Source organism: Schistocerca nitens, chromosome 12 (assembly GCF_023898315.1).
Source record: "Schistocerca nitens isolate TAMUIC-IGC-003100 chromosome 12, iqSchNite1.1, whole genome shotgun sequence".
NCBI lineage: Eukaryota > Metazoa > Arthropoda > Insecta > Orthoptera > Acrididae > Schistocerca > Schistocerca nitens.
The window spans coordinates 195,581,405-195,597,707 of NC_064625.1; the positions used below are offsets into that span (position 1 = coordinate 195,581,405).

The 16,303-nt window shown below is 42.8% G+C and overlaps 1 protein-coding gene across 1 annotated transcript in view; it reads left to right on the forward strand.

Moving 5' to 3' along the window:
* The window catches only part of LOC126215267 (uncharacterized), a 116,126-nt gene extending 100,969 nt beyond the window's left edge, over positions 1-15,157 (forward strand). Inside the window, exons 8-10 of the mRNA XM_049941951.1 lie at positions 9,329-9,493; positions 9,748-9,884; positions 14,926-15,157. Coding sequence (XP_049797908.1) covers positions 9,329-9,493; positions 9,748-9,831 — 249 coding nt within the window. The 3' untranslated portion in view covers positions 9,832-9,884; positions 14,926-15,157. The remainder of the gene's footprint in view (positions 1-9,328; positions 9,494-9,747; positions 9,885-14,925) is intronic.
* Positions 15,158-16,303: the final 1,146 nt, after the last annotated feature.

The window sequence follows — 16,303 nt, forward strand, 5'->3', positions numbered from 1 at the left end:
GGGAAGATCAGTTGGGATTCTGTAGAAATATTGGAACACGTGAGGCAATACTGACCCTACGGTTTATCTTAGAAACTAGATTAAGGAAAGGCAAACCTACTTTTCTAGCATTTGTAGACTTAGAGAAAGCTTTTGACAATGTTGACTGGAATACTCTCTTTCAAGTTCTAAAGGTGGCAGGGGTAAAATACAGGGAGCGAAAGGTTATTTATAATTTGTACAGAAACCAGATGGCAGTTACAAGAGTCGAGGGGGCATGAAAGGGAAGCAGTGGTTGGGAAGAGAGTGAGACAGGGGTGCTAGCCTCTCTCTGATTCTATTCTATCTGTATATTGAGCAAGCAGTAAAGGAAACAAAAGAAAAATTCGGAGTAGGAGTTAAAATCCATGGAGAAGAAATAAAAACTTTGAGGTTTGCCGATGACATTGTAATTCTGTCAGAGACGGCAAAGGACGTGGAAGAGCAGTTGAAAGGAATGGACAGTGTCTTGAAAGGAGGGAATAAGATGAACATCAACAAAAGCAAAACGAGGATAATGGAATGTAGTCGAATTAAGTCGGGTGATGCTGAGGGAATTTGACTAGGAAATGAGACACTTGAAGTAGTAAAGGTGGATTGCTATTTGGGGAGCAAAATAGCTGATGATGCTCAAAGTAGAGAGGATATAAAGCGTAGACTGGCAATGGCAAGGAACACATTTCTGAAGGAGAGAAATTTGTTAACATCAAGTATAGGTTTAAGTGTCAGGAAGTCGTTTCTGAAAGTATTTGTATGGAGTGTAGCCAGGTATGGAAGGGAAACATGGATGAAAATAGTTTAGACAGGAAGAGAATAGAAGCTTTCGAAATGTGGTGATAGAGAAGAATGCTGAAGATTAGATGGGTAGATCACACAACTAATGAGGAGGTATTGAATAGAATTGGGGAGAAGAGAAGTTTGTGGCACAACTTGACTAGAATAAGGAATCGGTTGGTAGGGCATATTCTGAGGCATCAAGGGATCGCCAATTTAGTATTGGAGGGCAGCGTGGAGGGTAAAAATCGTAGAGGGATACAAGGAGATGAATACACTAAGCAGATTCAGAAGGATGTAGGTTGCAGTAGGTACTGGGAGATAAAGAAGCTTGCACAGGATAGAGTAGCATGGAGAGCTGCATCAAACCAGTCTCTGAACTGAAGACCACAACAACAACAATCTCTGCCTCCCACCTGACAGGCCGCCCACATCCCATGCCCTCACCACCCTTCATCAACTCCCTTCTCCCTTCCTGTTATTAGGGGACTTTAATGCCCACAACTGTCTTTGGGGTAGTCATGTGACTACTTCCCTGGGCAGGACAATTGAAGCTGTTCTGGCAGGGCTTGACCTCTGTTTACTAAACACAGATGCTCCCACACCCTTTTGTATGGCACACGGCACTTTCTCAACCATTGACCTCTTCATCTGCAGTCCCAGCCTTCTTCCCTCCATTCAGTGGGCCGTCCATGGTGACTTATGTGACAGCGACCATTACCCGATTGTTTTGACCTTCGTTCAGTGTCTCTCGCTCCATCACCCTCCCAGGTGGGCCATATCTAAGGCTGATTGAGGTGCCTTCTCCTCTGCTCCCATCCCCCCTGTATTGCCACACGGCAGTGTTGATGAATCTACTCGGGCCTTAACTGCCGCCATCCTTTCAGCAACTGTTTCAGCAATCCCTTCTTCTTCAGGTCCCCCCCGCTGAAGATGGTCCCCTGGTGGACTCAGGAAATTGCTGCAGCCATAAAAGACCGCCCCCGTGCTCTTCAACACTTAAAGAGGCACCCTTCTACTGCTGCCTAATCAAATTTCAGAAACTGATTTGCTGGGAACGTTATGTAGCTGCCATTGGACCCCACACCCCCTCTTCACAAGTCTGGGCGAAACTAAGGCGAATTTTTGACCACCGTCCTCCCACCGGGGTTGCAGGAATTTCTGTGCATGGTGTTGTCCTTACCAATCCAGACTTTGTAGCAGAAAATTTCGCTCAACACTTTGCTCAAGGTTCGGCATTGGCTCAGTATTCGTCCACATTCCTTCTCCTGAAAGAGCGTTCAGAACACCTGCCTTTGTCTTTTGTTTCTCGCTGCCCCATTCAGTGAATGGGAATTTGCCAGCACCCTCGCCATTTGTCCTGACACAGCTCCTGGACCGGATCGGATACATAACCAAATGCTCCAACACTTATCAGTGACTGGCCACCATCATATACTGATCCTCTTCAACCATGTGTGGAGTGAGGGAGTCTTTCCTACCCAGTGGCAGGAAAGCATTGTTGTTCTGGTGTTGAAGCCAGGGAAGCTGCCTCTTCAGTTGGATAGCTACCATCCAATTAGCCTTACTAACACCCTCTGTAAGCTCCTTGAACGCGTGGTGAGTCGGTGGCTGATTTCGATCCCTGAATCCCATGACCTTTTGTCTCGACTCAAAGTGGTTTTCGCTGTGGCTGCTCTACGGTGGCTAGCTTGGTCCACCTGGAGTCTGCTATCCAGTTGGCATTTTCCCATCGGCAACACCTCCTTGCAGGCTTCTTTGATCTGCGTAAAGCCTATGACACCACCTGGTGCCACGACATCCTCACCACCCTTCATGAATGGGGCCTTCGTGGTGCTCTGCTCATTTTTATCTGTAACTCCCTTTCTTGTTGCTCTTTTTGAGTCCAAGTTGGCTCCTCCTACAGCTCTCCCCGTCGGCAAGAAAATGGGGTTCCACAGGGTTCCATGCTGAGCGTTCCTCTCTTTCTCATAGCCTTTAATGGTCTGGTGACAGCTGTTGGGCCGACATTGTCCCCCTCTTTGTATGCTGACAATTTTTGTATCTATCTCGCCTCCTCCGTAATGGGCGCTGCAAAACGCTGTCTACAGGAGCAATCTGTCGGGCGCACTCAGGGCTCTTCCCCATGGCTTTCAGTTTTTGGCGGCCAAGACATGTCACGCGTTTCTGCCGTTGCTGTACACTCCATCCCCATCCGGAACAGTTCCTTGATGGCCAGCCCCTTGAGGTGGTGGAAACCCATCACTTCTTGGGTCTGGTCTTCGATGCCCAGTTGACATGGCTCCCTCATCTTTGCCAGCTGAAGAGGACATACTGGTCCTATCTCAATGTTCTTAGGTGTCTGTGCAATACCTCCTAGGGTGCAGACCGCTCCGTTCTCATGCAATTGTATGAAGCGTTGGTCCAGTCTCGTTTAGACTGTGGAAGTCCTGTCTATGGTTCTGCGTCACCTTCGACACTAGACCCCATCCACCACTGTGTGGTGTGACTTGCGACTGGTGCCTTCCAGACCAGCCCCATACTTAGCCTTATCGCAGAGGCGGGGATTCCACCACTGCAAGTTTCGCGCGAGCAACAGTTCATATCTAATGCGCTCCGCATTCGCTGCACCCCAAAGCACCTAAATATGGTATCCTTTATCCAGACATGAAGATCACCCTGCCACAGCGGCGACCACGATGTGGGCTCACCATGGCTGCCCGAATTCAGTCGCTCTTTTTCTGAGCTCGAGCAACTGCCTTTACCGCCACTCTTCTCCGCTAATGCACGTACCCCTCCGTGATGTGCCTCTCGGCCACAACTCTGTCTTGATCTCTCAATCGATTCAAAGGATTCTGTCCCTCCAATGGCTCTTCGCCACCAGTTCTCTTGTCTCCTCAGAATTTTTCAGGGTTCAGAAGTGATCTATGATCTATACTGATGGCTCCATGGTTGCTGGTCGCACTGGTTTTGCTTACACCTATGCGTGACGCACGGAACTTCGTTCCTTGCCAGATGGCTGTGGTTTTACTGCAGAATTGGTAGCCATCTTGCACGCACTGGACCATATCCGCCCCTGCTCTGGGCTATCCTTCACTATGTGGGATTTTATCGGTTTTAGTTAATCTAGGGTCGCAGGGACTGATGACCGTGTAGTTTGGTCCCTTCTTGATCCAACCTTCCCCCAGTCCCATCAGTGGAAACACTTTTTCGCCACCAACAGTACCAATCAGACTCAATCAAAGGCCAATGTTGAACCGTGCCTAATTCAGTTCACTCTTCCATCCAACCGTGATCCACCCCCACTGTCCCCAAATCACCACCTGTTAACTTTCCAGAACTTCTTAACCTCGAACCTTGCCTCACTATCATTCCCCAGATCCCTCAACATGCAACTAACCTTACATCCACTGAAAGAACTGCAGTCCACCATCTAAAAACTGATCCTGACCTTATAATTGTACCTGCAGACAAAGGTTCCATAACTGTTGATTTGAACCACAAGGATTACCTGGCAGGCGGACAGCTGTCAGATATCTCCACCTACAAACCTTGCCACAGTGACATCATTCCAGTAATCCAGAGGGATCTCTGGTCACTACTCCAGTCCTTAGGCCCATCCCAGAACCTCTCCCCAGAGTCCATCTCTCTACTCACCCCAACCATTCCCTGCACTCCTACCTTCTACAAGCTTCCTAAAGTCCATAAACCTTACCACCCAGAAAGCCCCATTGTGGCCTGTTACTGTGCCCCCATTGAGAAACTCCGCTCTCGTACACAAACACCTTCAACCTTTTACCCAGAACCTACCCTCCTATATAAAAGATACCAACCATTTCCTACACCGACTCTCCACAGTTCCTATCCCTTTGCCACACGGCGGCCGGCTCATCACTATTGCTGTGCCTCCCTTCACACTAACATCTGTAATGCTCATGGCCTACCACTATTGAACACTACATTTCCCAATGCTTGATGGATTCCAAATCAACAAGGTCCTTACTAGTTGCCATGACCGACTGTATCCTCACCCACAACTACTGTACTTCTCCTCTGAAATGATTACCTACAAACAAATCCGAGGTATAGCTATGGGCATCTGCATGGCATCATCCTATGCTAACCTATTCATGGGCCATCTAGAGGAATCCTTTATATATACACTACATCCTAAACCCCTCAAGTGATTCAGATTCATTGATGACGTCTCTGCAATTTGGATGGAGGGCGAGGACATCCTATCCACATTCCTCCAGAACCTCAATTTGTCCCCATTTGCTTCACCTGGTCGTACTCGGCCCAACAAGCCACCTTCCTAGATGTTGACCTCCACCTCAAAGATAGCTTCATCAGTACCTCTGTCCATATCAAACCTACTAACTACCAGCAATACCTCCACTTCTGCAGTTGCCACTCGTTCCACACCATGAAATCACTCCCCTACAGCCTAGTCCCCGTGGTCATCACATCTGCAGTGTCAAGCAGTCCCTCTTGAAATATACGAGGGCCTCACTGAAGCATCCACTGACCCCTTCCCAACCTTTTACAAAAACAAATCTCCCATGCCTTACCTTTCCAGTCTCCCATCACCTCCAAAAGCCCCACCGCCTGGCCACTGAGCAGCATTCCCCTTGTAACGGCGTACCACTCAGGACTGAAGCAACTGAATTACGTTCTCTGCTAGGGTTTTGACTTTCTCTCGTCATGCCCTGAAATGAGAAATGTCCTGCCCACTATCCAACCCACCTCTCCCGCTGTGGTATTCCGCCACCCACCAAACCTACACAATCTACTTGTCCAACCCCACAAAACCCCTGCTCCCAACCCCAACCTTAGGGTTCATACCCCTGTAATAGACCTAGATGCAAGACCTGTCCCATACATCCTCCCACCACCACCTGCTCCAGTCTGGACACAAATTCTCCTATCCCATTAAAGGCAGGACTACCTGTGAAACCAGTCATGTGGTCTACAAGCTAAGGTAAAACCACTGTGTTGCATTGTACGTGGGCATGACAACCAACAGGCTGTCTGTCCCCATGAATGGTGTTGCTGAACACACTGCCAAACATAACATCTTTCATTTCAGTGACTGTTTCAAAGCCTGTGCCATATGGATCCTTCCCACCAACACCAGCTTTTCTGAATTGTGCAGGTGGGAACTTTCCCTGCAATATATCCTGCATTCCCCTAACCCTCCTGGCCACAACCTTCGTTAGTTATTGACATCACTCATCCAGCCTCTCTGTTCCTGTTCCAACACTATACAGGCCTCATTCCACCATCGCAACCAGTCTTTTTACTTCTCTTCTTTTCTTTTCCGCTACCACTGCCCTCCCCCCTCCTCGGTCCTCCATCTAACCTTATGACTGCACATAGCTGCCCTATCGTCTCTTCACCTCATCCCTGCACACTCCCGAGCAGCACTGCACTGTCCGCAGCCTCTATCCTATCATCCTTTTCCCTCCCTGCCACAGCCTCCTCCTTACCCCACCCAGTCACCCCTCCCATCGCAGTGTGGCTACAGTTGCCTGAGACTGCAGGCGTGTGTGTGTGTTGTTTATTTTTGATGAAGGCCTTATGGGCCAAAATCTTTGTGTGACATTCCTTTTGTTGTGCCTATCTGCGACTCAGTGTCTCTGCTATATTGTGAGTAGCAACTTTCCTTTTCAGAGCATTTGGAGAACAGATGTTTCATTTTTTTATAATGAAGTTATTGTTATATCTGGGAATATTAACTTCTAGTCTAGCTGGTAATGGAATAAATAAGCCCTTTCTTTTTTTAATGTTTGTTTATTTTAAGGCTACTCTGATGTGGAGAGGTAGGAAGTTTCTCAAGGGTAGCTGGTTTGTTGTCTTTCATTACTATTATTGTCAGTTTGCCAGATGTATCTAAAAATATAATTTACTGTGTTTGTTAAACTGCCACATATGTAATAATAATTTCATGTAACAGTTATATAACTCTATAAAACTAATTTGTATGTGCACGCTCTCAAATGTTTTTATTCTTTTTAGTCTCTGTTCTATTTTAATACACCAGTAGGTAATATTTAATTGTTTTGATACTCACTCCTGCGATGTTTAGTGTACAAATTCCAAAACAAACCATCACACCATCCAATTAATAAAACAATGAAACTAGTGCTGTGGTAGTTGTATAGTTCGGTGTGTCATTTAAAGTGATTCACAAATACTTGCAGATTTTATTTGGGGTGACTACTTAAGCAGAATTTTATTGGATGATCTTTCACAAAATCCAAAGGTAATTCTGGGTATATGTAAAGGCTGTTTGTGGCACAGATGAGACGGGAAATGAAATTTTGGGTAGCAAGGCAAAAGCAGAAATGCTTAACTCTGTTCTCAAAAGGAACACCCAGGAGATTTATCCCAATGTAATTCTCTTTCTATTGAAAAGGCGAGTGAAATAGATGTGTTGGTGATTTTGAGAAACAACTGAAATTGTTAAAACTGAGCAAAGCTCCAGGGCCAAATGGAATAGCTGTACTGAATTTTCAGCCGAGTTAGTTCCTCTTTTAACTACAATAGATCTCTCAGACAACCATGTCTAATAGATGGAAGAAAGCACATCACACCTACCAACTAGAAGGGTAGTAAAAATCATCCACAAAACTTCCATCCAATATGCTTGACCTTGATTTGTTGTATAGTCTTGGGACCTATTTTGTTTCAAAGCTTTGGATCAAAGTGGTAAGACAGATGCATACTTGAAAAGCATTTGACTCTGTACCATTTCTACACTTATTATCAAAAGTAAGATTGTATGGCGGTATCAAATGAAATTTGTGACTGAATTATAGATTTTTTGGTAAGGAGTATCCAGCAAGTCTTGGATGGGGATCACTGACAGATGTAAAAGTTCTTGGGGTGTGTCCCAGGGAAGTGTGTTGGGGATCCTTGCTGATCATGTTGTATACTAGTGACCTTTCAGACAGCATCAACAGGAACCTCAGACTGGACACAGGTGATGCAACCATGTGTAATGAAATAACTTCTGAAAGAAGTTGTGCAAATATGCAGTCAGATCTTGATAATATTTCAAAGTGATGCAAAGATTGGCAACTTGCTTTAGATTTTTGTATATGTAAAATTGTGGATTTCACAGGGTGAAATCCTGTAACTGTAACATCAGTGAGTCACTGTTGAAATCAGTCACCTCAAACAGATACATGGGAGTAACAATTTGTAGGGATATGAAGTGGAATGATCAGTCAGTCGTTGGTAAAGCAGGTGGCAAATTGCGGATCTTGCATACAAAACACTCGTGCGACCCATCATAGAATATTGCCCAAGTGCGTGAGACCCTTAACAAATAGTAATTATGAGGGAAATTAACAGATACAAAGAAGAGCAGCACAAATCATAACCGGGTGGTTTGGCTTACGGTGGTGTCTGAAAATGCTGAAAGGAATGGACTGGCACAACTGAAGATACACACAAACTACTCTGTGAAAACCTGCTTAGAAAGTTTCTAGAACAAACATTAAATGGTGAATCTAGGAATATACTGCAATTCTGTGTATAAAGAGATATTTAAGCCATCATTCTTCCTGCGTGAATGCAATGGGAGGAAGCCCTAACAACTGATGCAATGGGATGTATCCTCCGACAAGCACCTCACAATGATTTGGGGAGTATAATTGTAGATGTTTATAGACTGGTTGGTTCATGTGATCTATATGTCAGAGATCAACAAACTACTTTTGTCTTTGACACAGTTTTTGGTTTCATCAGTAATTCTGTTCTTTTATATTGCTTTAATTATCCATTCTTCCCAAATTCACATTTTTCAATTATATTCTCTTAGTACATATTTTGTGTGATTGACCTTCATAATTAAATGATGAAACCTCCAGGTTGGAATATCAACTATAGAAGAAAAAGGAAAGATTGCTACTCACTGAAAAGATGACACATTGAGTTGGAGACAGGGACAATTAAGACTGCTACACAAGTAGCTTTTGACCAAAACCTTCACCCCCCCCCCCCCCACACACACACACACACACAAACACAGCACTGAATGTCAATGAAGCATTCGTCTTTTGCAGCTGTGCATTCATTGTACCTTTACCGGACATTCAATGGAGTAAGTTTTTGGGACTCCATTGCTAAAGAATCCACGGAAATTCACATGACAAAAAATCTGAACTGTGATAGTGGCTACCAACTAGGGACCCCATCATTTCCACAATTTGCTCTAATCAGAGACAATATAGCATACTGATGGCCATCATGAGCAGCAACTAAGTTCAGCAGTTCCACTAGGTCTTCAGTCACCACAATCTTGAAGCCCATGTAGAACACACGAATTACACTAATGAATTCGTAACGGGGCAAGTCTTCATCAGCCTTGAACGACCCACCTACGGACGACTGGCAGGTGTCCAACTGAAATATCCTGGTCACAGTCTGGAAACCCAAAATTTCTTTGAATATACCGATCAATTTGGAGGAGCCAGTGAAGATGGATCTAGGTTTCATGATTAATATTTTCAGAATATGTATGTTTATTAATTTTTTTAAATAATTTCAGGCCCAGAGATACAGAGCAACAGTTGAAACCTTCACTAGAACACAATTAGAAACTCTGCAGCAGTTAAAACATTTTCTCAACATTCAACTTCATAAATTTAAAGAAGTTGAGAGAATCCAGAGAGAACATATAAAACAGCTAGAAGCTAAATTGAAACAACAAGAGGTATTGTCAGCTTTAAATTTGCTCTTTATTTATATTTTAAAATTTGAATGGACAGTGTTTTTGTGATACATTCGTAATATTGAAGTATTTATTCGTTCTGTATTAATGCCATATAACAGTATAGTGTATAGAAGAAAACAACTCGGTAACTTTTTTTATATGCTCGATTGCTATCCAATGGAGGACAGCTTTGAAGCTAATGGGTGTTTTTAGCGTCACTCCTGCACAGTAATGAATTATTCTTTTTATTACAGGAGTTGCTCTCCAGATTACGAACCCTACTTAATGTGGCCACTGAGGATGAGAAGTTGTTTGATCATGTATCAGCAGAAAATTAAAATTATCCTCGGAAATGGGAATGACAGTGATGTGTTTAAGTTTATAGATTACGGTAAGAATGAGAACAAAATTCCTAAACATTTAAAAATTTGATATTTTTTCCTGTTGCCATAAAAATGAATACACACATACTTGCATTGCACTCAGAGTACTAACATTTAGCATTTGCCACTAGATTGATGCTGCAAAACAGTGTTGTGTAGAGAAGAAAGCAAGATGGTTAACATTTTTTTCCTTCTTTATTTAGTGTAGTTACCATGTTTTCCAACCCTAAAGTATGATTGACACATTAAATCTGAAGCTTGCATTCCATTAAGCTTGTTTTTGTACAGTTACAAGGTAAGTGCTGGAGTTGAATAAGAGGGATTTCTGTAGTTTGGTAATACGTTAATCTGGATGAAATTGAAATTATATTCACACATCCAGTGGAAAACGAAATATCTTTATTTATTTAAGATGCAGCCAAACTGTTTAACGAAATATACTACAGCAAAAAATTGATTGCCGATCTAGTTTTCAATTTTCTTATACGCTTATATACACTTTTCTTTTGCAGTACTGGATGAAAGAATTGCTTACATTGCTTGTATTTGAGTCTGCCATTTCTTCAGAATTACACAGTATTCACATTTGGCATGTTTTATGTTAAAATTCATCAGTTTTAATATACTGCCCTTTTCTGAGAGAGAGAAGGAGACAATGTGCCAGAATTTATGTAAAAGTTTACTAAGCTAATTAACACGGTTATCTCTTTGGGAATAAAAATCAAAATGCATATGTCTTGAAGACGCAATGCACATTACAATATTACAGACAGGATAGTTGCTACTCACCATATAGTGGAGGTCCTGAGTTGCAGATAGGCACAACAAAAAGACTATCACAAAATGAGCGCTCTCCCTTTTTTTTTTTTTTAAGTGCGTGCGTTCAGGGATGAGGTGGAGAGAGGGTAGGGCAGCTAGGTGCAGACAGGAGGTTAGATGGGGGGGGGGGGGGGTAGAAAAGTAAAAACACTGGGTACGTTGATGGAATAGAGGGCTGTATAGTGCTGGATTGGGAACAGGGATGGGGCTAGATGGGTAAGGACAATGACTAACAAAAATTGAGGCCAGGAGGGTTACGGGAACATGTTGCAGGGAGAGTTCCCACCTCCACAATTCAGAAAAGCTGGTATTGGTGAGAAGGTTGCATATGCTACAGGCTGTGAAGCAGTCATTGAAATGAAGAACATAGTGTTGGTTGGTGTGCTCAGCAACAGAGCAGTCCAGTTGTTTCTTGGCCAGTTTGTCATTGGTCAATCATGCGGACAGACAGCGTGTTGGTTGTCATGACCACGTAGAATGCAGCACAGTTGTTGGAGGTTAGCTTGTAGATCACACGCCTGGTTTCACAGGTAGCCCTGCCTTTGACGGGATAAGTGATGCTTGTGACTGGACTGCAGTAGGCGGTGGTGGCAGTGGTGGTGGTGGTGTGTGACAGGTCTTGCATCTAGGTTTATTACAGTGATGTGAGCCGTGATGCAAGGGGTTGAGGGGGGGGGGTCGTTGTGTAGGGATGGATGAGGACATTGTGTAGGTTTGGTGAGTTTCAGAATACCACTGTGGACTGTGAAATGAGTTGCGTGATCTACAAGCTAAGCTACAACCACTGTGCTGGATTCTACGTGGACATGGGAACCAACAAGCTGTCTGTCCGCAAGAATGGCCCCCAAGAAACTGACCAAGAAACAACTGGACCACCCTGTTGCTGAGCACGCCGCCCAACTTAACGTTCATTATTTCAGTGACTGCTTCACAGCCTGTGCCATCTGTATTCTTCTCACCAACACCAGCTTTTCTGAATTACGCAGGTAGGAACTTTCCCTGCAATATATTCTACATTCCCGTAACCCTCCTGACATCAACCTTGGTTAGTCATTGTCCTTACCCATCTAGCCCCATCCCTATTCCCATTCCAGCACTACACAGCCCTGTATTCCACCAATGCACTCAGTCTTTCTTACTTCTCTCCTCCTCCACAATCCTCCCACCGCTCTCACCAGCCCTCCATCTAACCTCCCAACTGCACCTAGCTGCCCTATCCTCTCCCCCTCTCTCCACCACACCCCTGTAAGTTCCCACTAGCAGCACTTAAACTTTCCCCCATCCTTGTCGTGCTATCCCTGTGTGTGCATGCGGTCGTGGCCATTGTTGGCTAAAAGCTTATTTTGTTATGCTTATCAGCAACTCTACATCTTCGCTATGTGATGAGTAGCAACTATCCTTTTTGTAGCATTGTTGCATTTTGTCCTGGATTTTCCATTGTTACAGTTTCATGAATATAGTATAAAATCAATGAAATAATACTTTAAATGTACATAATTTCCTTAACAAAAATGTTGGCCACTATGAAAGTGTTCTACCTTAGGAGGAAAGATCATCGTGTCTCTTCCATACACTGTCCCACACAACATCCATCTTCAGGCCCACGTTATCTGAAGTGTGGTTTCATTAATTGTTGTTGCTTTATCTGCCAAATTTTTCATCAGAAAAAGGATTTTTTCCCTTTCAGTTCTTTTGTTTTAGTTGTAGTTACATTTTGAGTTGTGATTTGAGTTACATTCTCCACCTGGGAAAAATTGAACAGGTGCACATCTGGTAAGTACATCTCATTTGCTTGCTGAAAATGCAGTTATAAAATAGTCTTTTTGGTAGTGTCACAATTTATCATTGCTGTTACACTACAGTGTTCCTTGTGCTTGACTTCGAGTACATAAAATATGCAGAAAGGAATATTAATTATTAAATAAGTTAATCACAACATATATGATGTTTGGTATGACACATAGGTATGTGGCATGTTAGTATCATTTGAGGAATAGAAATTTGAATGGGTATCCACTTATTTGGCTTCTGCAGTCATGTGACAGCAACGGTGAGTGCAAAAAAGTATCACCAGATGAGGCAATAACAAAAAACAAGGTACAGTAGGTTGAATATGGAAGATTGTGTGCATCCTACGGATCTAACACCACTGTTGATACTTCGATGTAGTAATTGGTTTTCTTGGTACTGACAACTCGGAAGCATTGTTTCATCGCCTAGCAGCCACAGGTAGTACGAGCCAGATTGTTACACTGTAAAACAAATGCTCGCATTTATGGAAGTGCAGAGGGTTTTTCTTTTTAAACTGTCTCATGATTTCAATTTGTTTAGACTAGAAATCTAATACTGGATTTGTGTATGTTTTGTTGTTGTAGTGGTATTCACTTCTTTTTCATTTTAAACAATGTCCTGTGCAATGAGTGATGCGAGCGAAATGCATGAAGTGAAATGGAGGGAGAAATCCATGCTATACAGCTATGTGGCAAAGAAGTACTTTGGAAAAGACTGAGATTCTATTCCCTGTTGGTCAGGTTGTAAAAAGAACAACAGTTTCGGAAGTAAGCAAAATAATTGTATTAATAGGGAAAGAACACTAAAATTATGATGAGATTGGAACACGAAAAGTGCATACACCAGGAAAAAGTTCACAGGAGAAGGAAGTAACAGTTTTTGATGACTTTCAGAACAATACTATTCATTGTTTTTGTAATAAGAGAAGTGAACACTAGACATATTTGAGCCTGTTTCAGAAAGACCGAATACTTTTAAGGGGAGTAAATTTCATTGTGTGTAGTGCTGTACGACCCAGGCTTGAGTGACTCATGTATTAGTGGATGAGAAATATTAATGGTAAGGATGGATGTCATTGACTCGTGATGCGTAATTCTGCAGAAGATAAAGGGTGTGGCACTCAATAATATTGTGTGGCTTGATGAAACTTGGGTTAATGTCAATCTTTCATCACACATACATAAAATTAATTTCATATATTACATAGAGGTTGAAGCTGTGGTACCCTCCAAGGGGTGAATGACAGTACCTGTTTAAAAAAAAAGGCAAATTGGTGCCATGCTGGTACTTTGATTAAACCTCATGTTACTGCTTCGTTCACAAAAGACAAGCAGTTGGCATTAAGAGGTCAATGTTGTAGCTTTCAGAAATGGTTTGAAACAAACGTTATGACAAATCTCGCAAGACCATCAGTCATTGTCGCGGGTAATGGCCTTTATCATTCTTTTGTTAAAGATAAGACACCAACATTGGCAACAAGAAAACAGTAAATTATTCAGTGGCTGAACAGGTTGGATGCAGATCTCTGAGATTATTTGAAAAGTTTGTATTGCTTTAAACTGTATTAATAATCAGTGAAATTGCTAAAAGACATGGGCATGAAATTGTTAGGCTACCTCTTCATCATTGGCATTTCAATGCTGGTATGCTATGTGCATGGATACATATAAAACTGTTTCTGCAAACAACAAAAAGCTTACCATCTTCAGAGTTGAAAATGTCTTGTGGTAGCTTTCAATCAAGTGACTAGTAGTGAGATAGGGAAGTAAATGGTGAATGCCACTACAGCTGTTATCCACGCTACAGCCAGAAAAGAAGGCATTTTGGAAAGCTGTTGGAAAAAATTATACCTGGAAGGGTGCAGTGATAGTTCCAAGAGTGCAAAATAGAGGGGGGGGGGGGGGGGTATTACAATCTGATTGTGACAGTGATGTGAGATGGTGTTTTTCCATTAGCATAGCTGCAATGAACTCGCAAACTCAAAAGGAGAATGTGCCATCAGCCATTAATCACCTCACAAGTACTTTGTTCAGATTGTAACTGTTTATGTACTGACTGGTTATTATGTTGTTCAATAAAAACAAACTTTCAGTGTACAAGTCGTTGCAGTTTTTTTTTTTTTTTGTTATTGCTACTGCTGCTAGAGTAAAAGTCCCTGCTACCAGGTCCCCTACACCAACAACTGTCAACATTGCCATTTGACCACATGAACTGTTAGTAACAGTCATTTGTCTCAAAGGCTACAATTTGTGATGATCAGTAGATGGGGGCCTCTTTCTAGATTAAATTTAATGTTAATCATTTCACTGTTTAAGTGTACACCATTTGAATTTTGTTTCAAATTGTGTTGGCAGGTCATCAGAAAGATGGCAGCTTTGCATATCTCAATTGATGTCACCATCACTCCTACTCATTAATACATTATTCTTTTTATTGCAGGAGCGGGACTCCAGTTTACAACAATTATTTGAAATTGTTGAGAGAATGCGGAAGAATATCAAGGGCCCTAAACAGTAAATTCATTTCATTACAGGAGCTGGATTCCAATTTACAGAAATTGATTGGAAAATCAGTTTCTGTAAACTGGAGTCCAGCTCCTGCAATAAAAACATTCAGCCGTGATAAATATTTATTTACAAAAATCAAATACCAACTTAACTATGATCATTATTTATTTATTTAGTTAGTGTTTCAAAAAATAAAAGTTTATTAAAACCAAAATAACTCTTTATTACACTTCTAGTCCTAACACTTCCAGTAATTGAAAACTGACATCCTAAAACCATCTCTCTAAATTATTACATGCTATTGTCTCACAGAAAAATATATATACAAAGATGCTGTAACTTAGGAAACGAAAGCGTTGGTATGTTGATAGAGACAATAAAAAATACACACACAAATTTCAAGCTTTCGCAACCCAAGGTTGCTTCATCAGGAAAGAGGGAAGGAGAGGGAAAGACAAAAGGACGTGGGTTTCAAGGAAGAGGGTAAGGAGTCATTCCAATCCCGGGAGCGGAAAGACTTAACTTAGGGGGGAAAAAAGGGACAGGTATACACTTGCGAGCGTGCGCGCGCGCACACACACACACACACGCACACACACACACACACACACACACACACACACACACACACACACACACCAGCACATATACATACACAGGCAGACATATGTAAATGCAAAGAGGTTGGGCAGAGATGTCAGTCGATGAGGAAGTGCAGAGGCAAAGATGTTGTTGAATGACTGGTGAGATACGAGCGGCGGCTGCTTGAAATTAGCGGAGGTTGAGGCCTGGTGGGTAACAGGAAGAGAGGACATACTGAAGGGCAACTTCCCATCTCCGGGGTTCTGATAGGTTGGTGTTAGCGGAAAGTATCCAGATAACCCGGACGGTGTAACACTGTGCCAAGATGTGCTGGCCATGCACCAAGGCATGTTTAGCCACAGGGTGATCTCATTACCAACAAACACTGTCTGCCTGTGTCCGTTCATGCAAATGGACAGTTTGTTGCTGGTCATTCCCACATAGAAGGCTTCACAGTTTAGGCATGTCAGTTGGTAAATCACGTGGGTGCTTTCAAATGTGGCTCTGCCTTTGATCGTGTACACCTTCCGGGTTACAGGACTGGAGTAGGTCTATCCCGCATGTCCAGGGCCTCACTGGGATGGAGCACTTCCTTTCATGCTGATCACCTGCTACCCTACCTACAACCTCTTTCCTCATTACCTTAGCCAGCTTCATTCTAACCCACAACTTCTTCACTTTCACAGGCCAGACTTACCAACAATTAAAGGGAACAGCCATGGGTACCA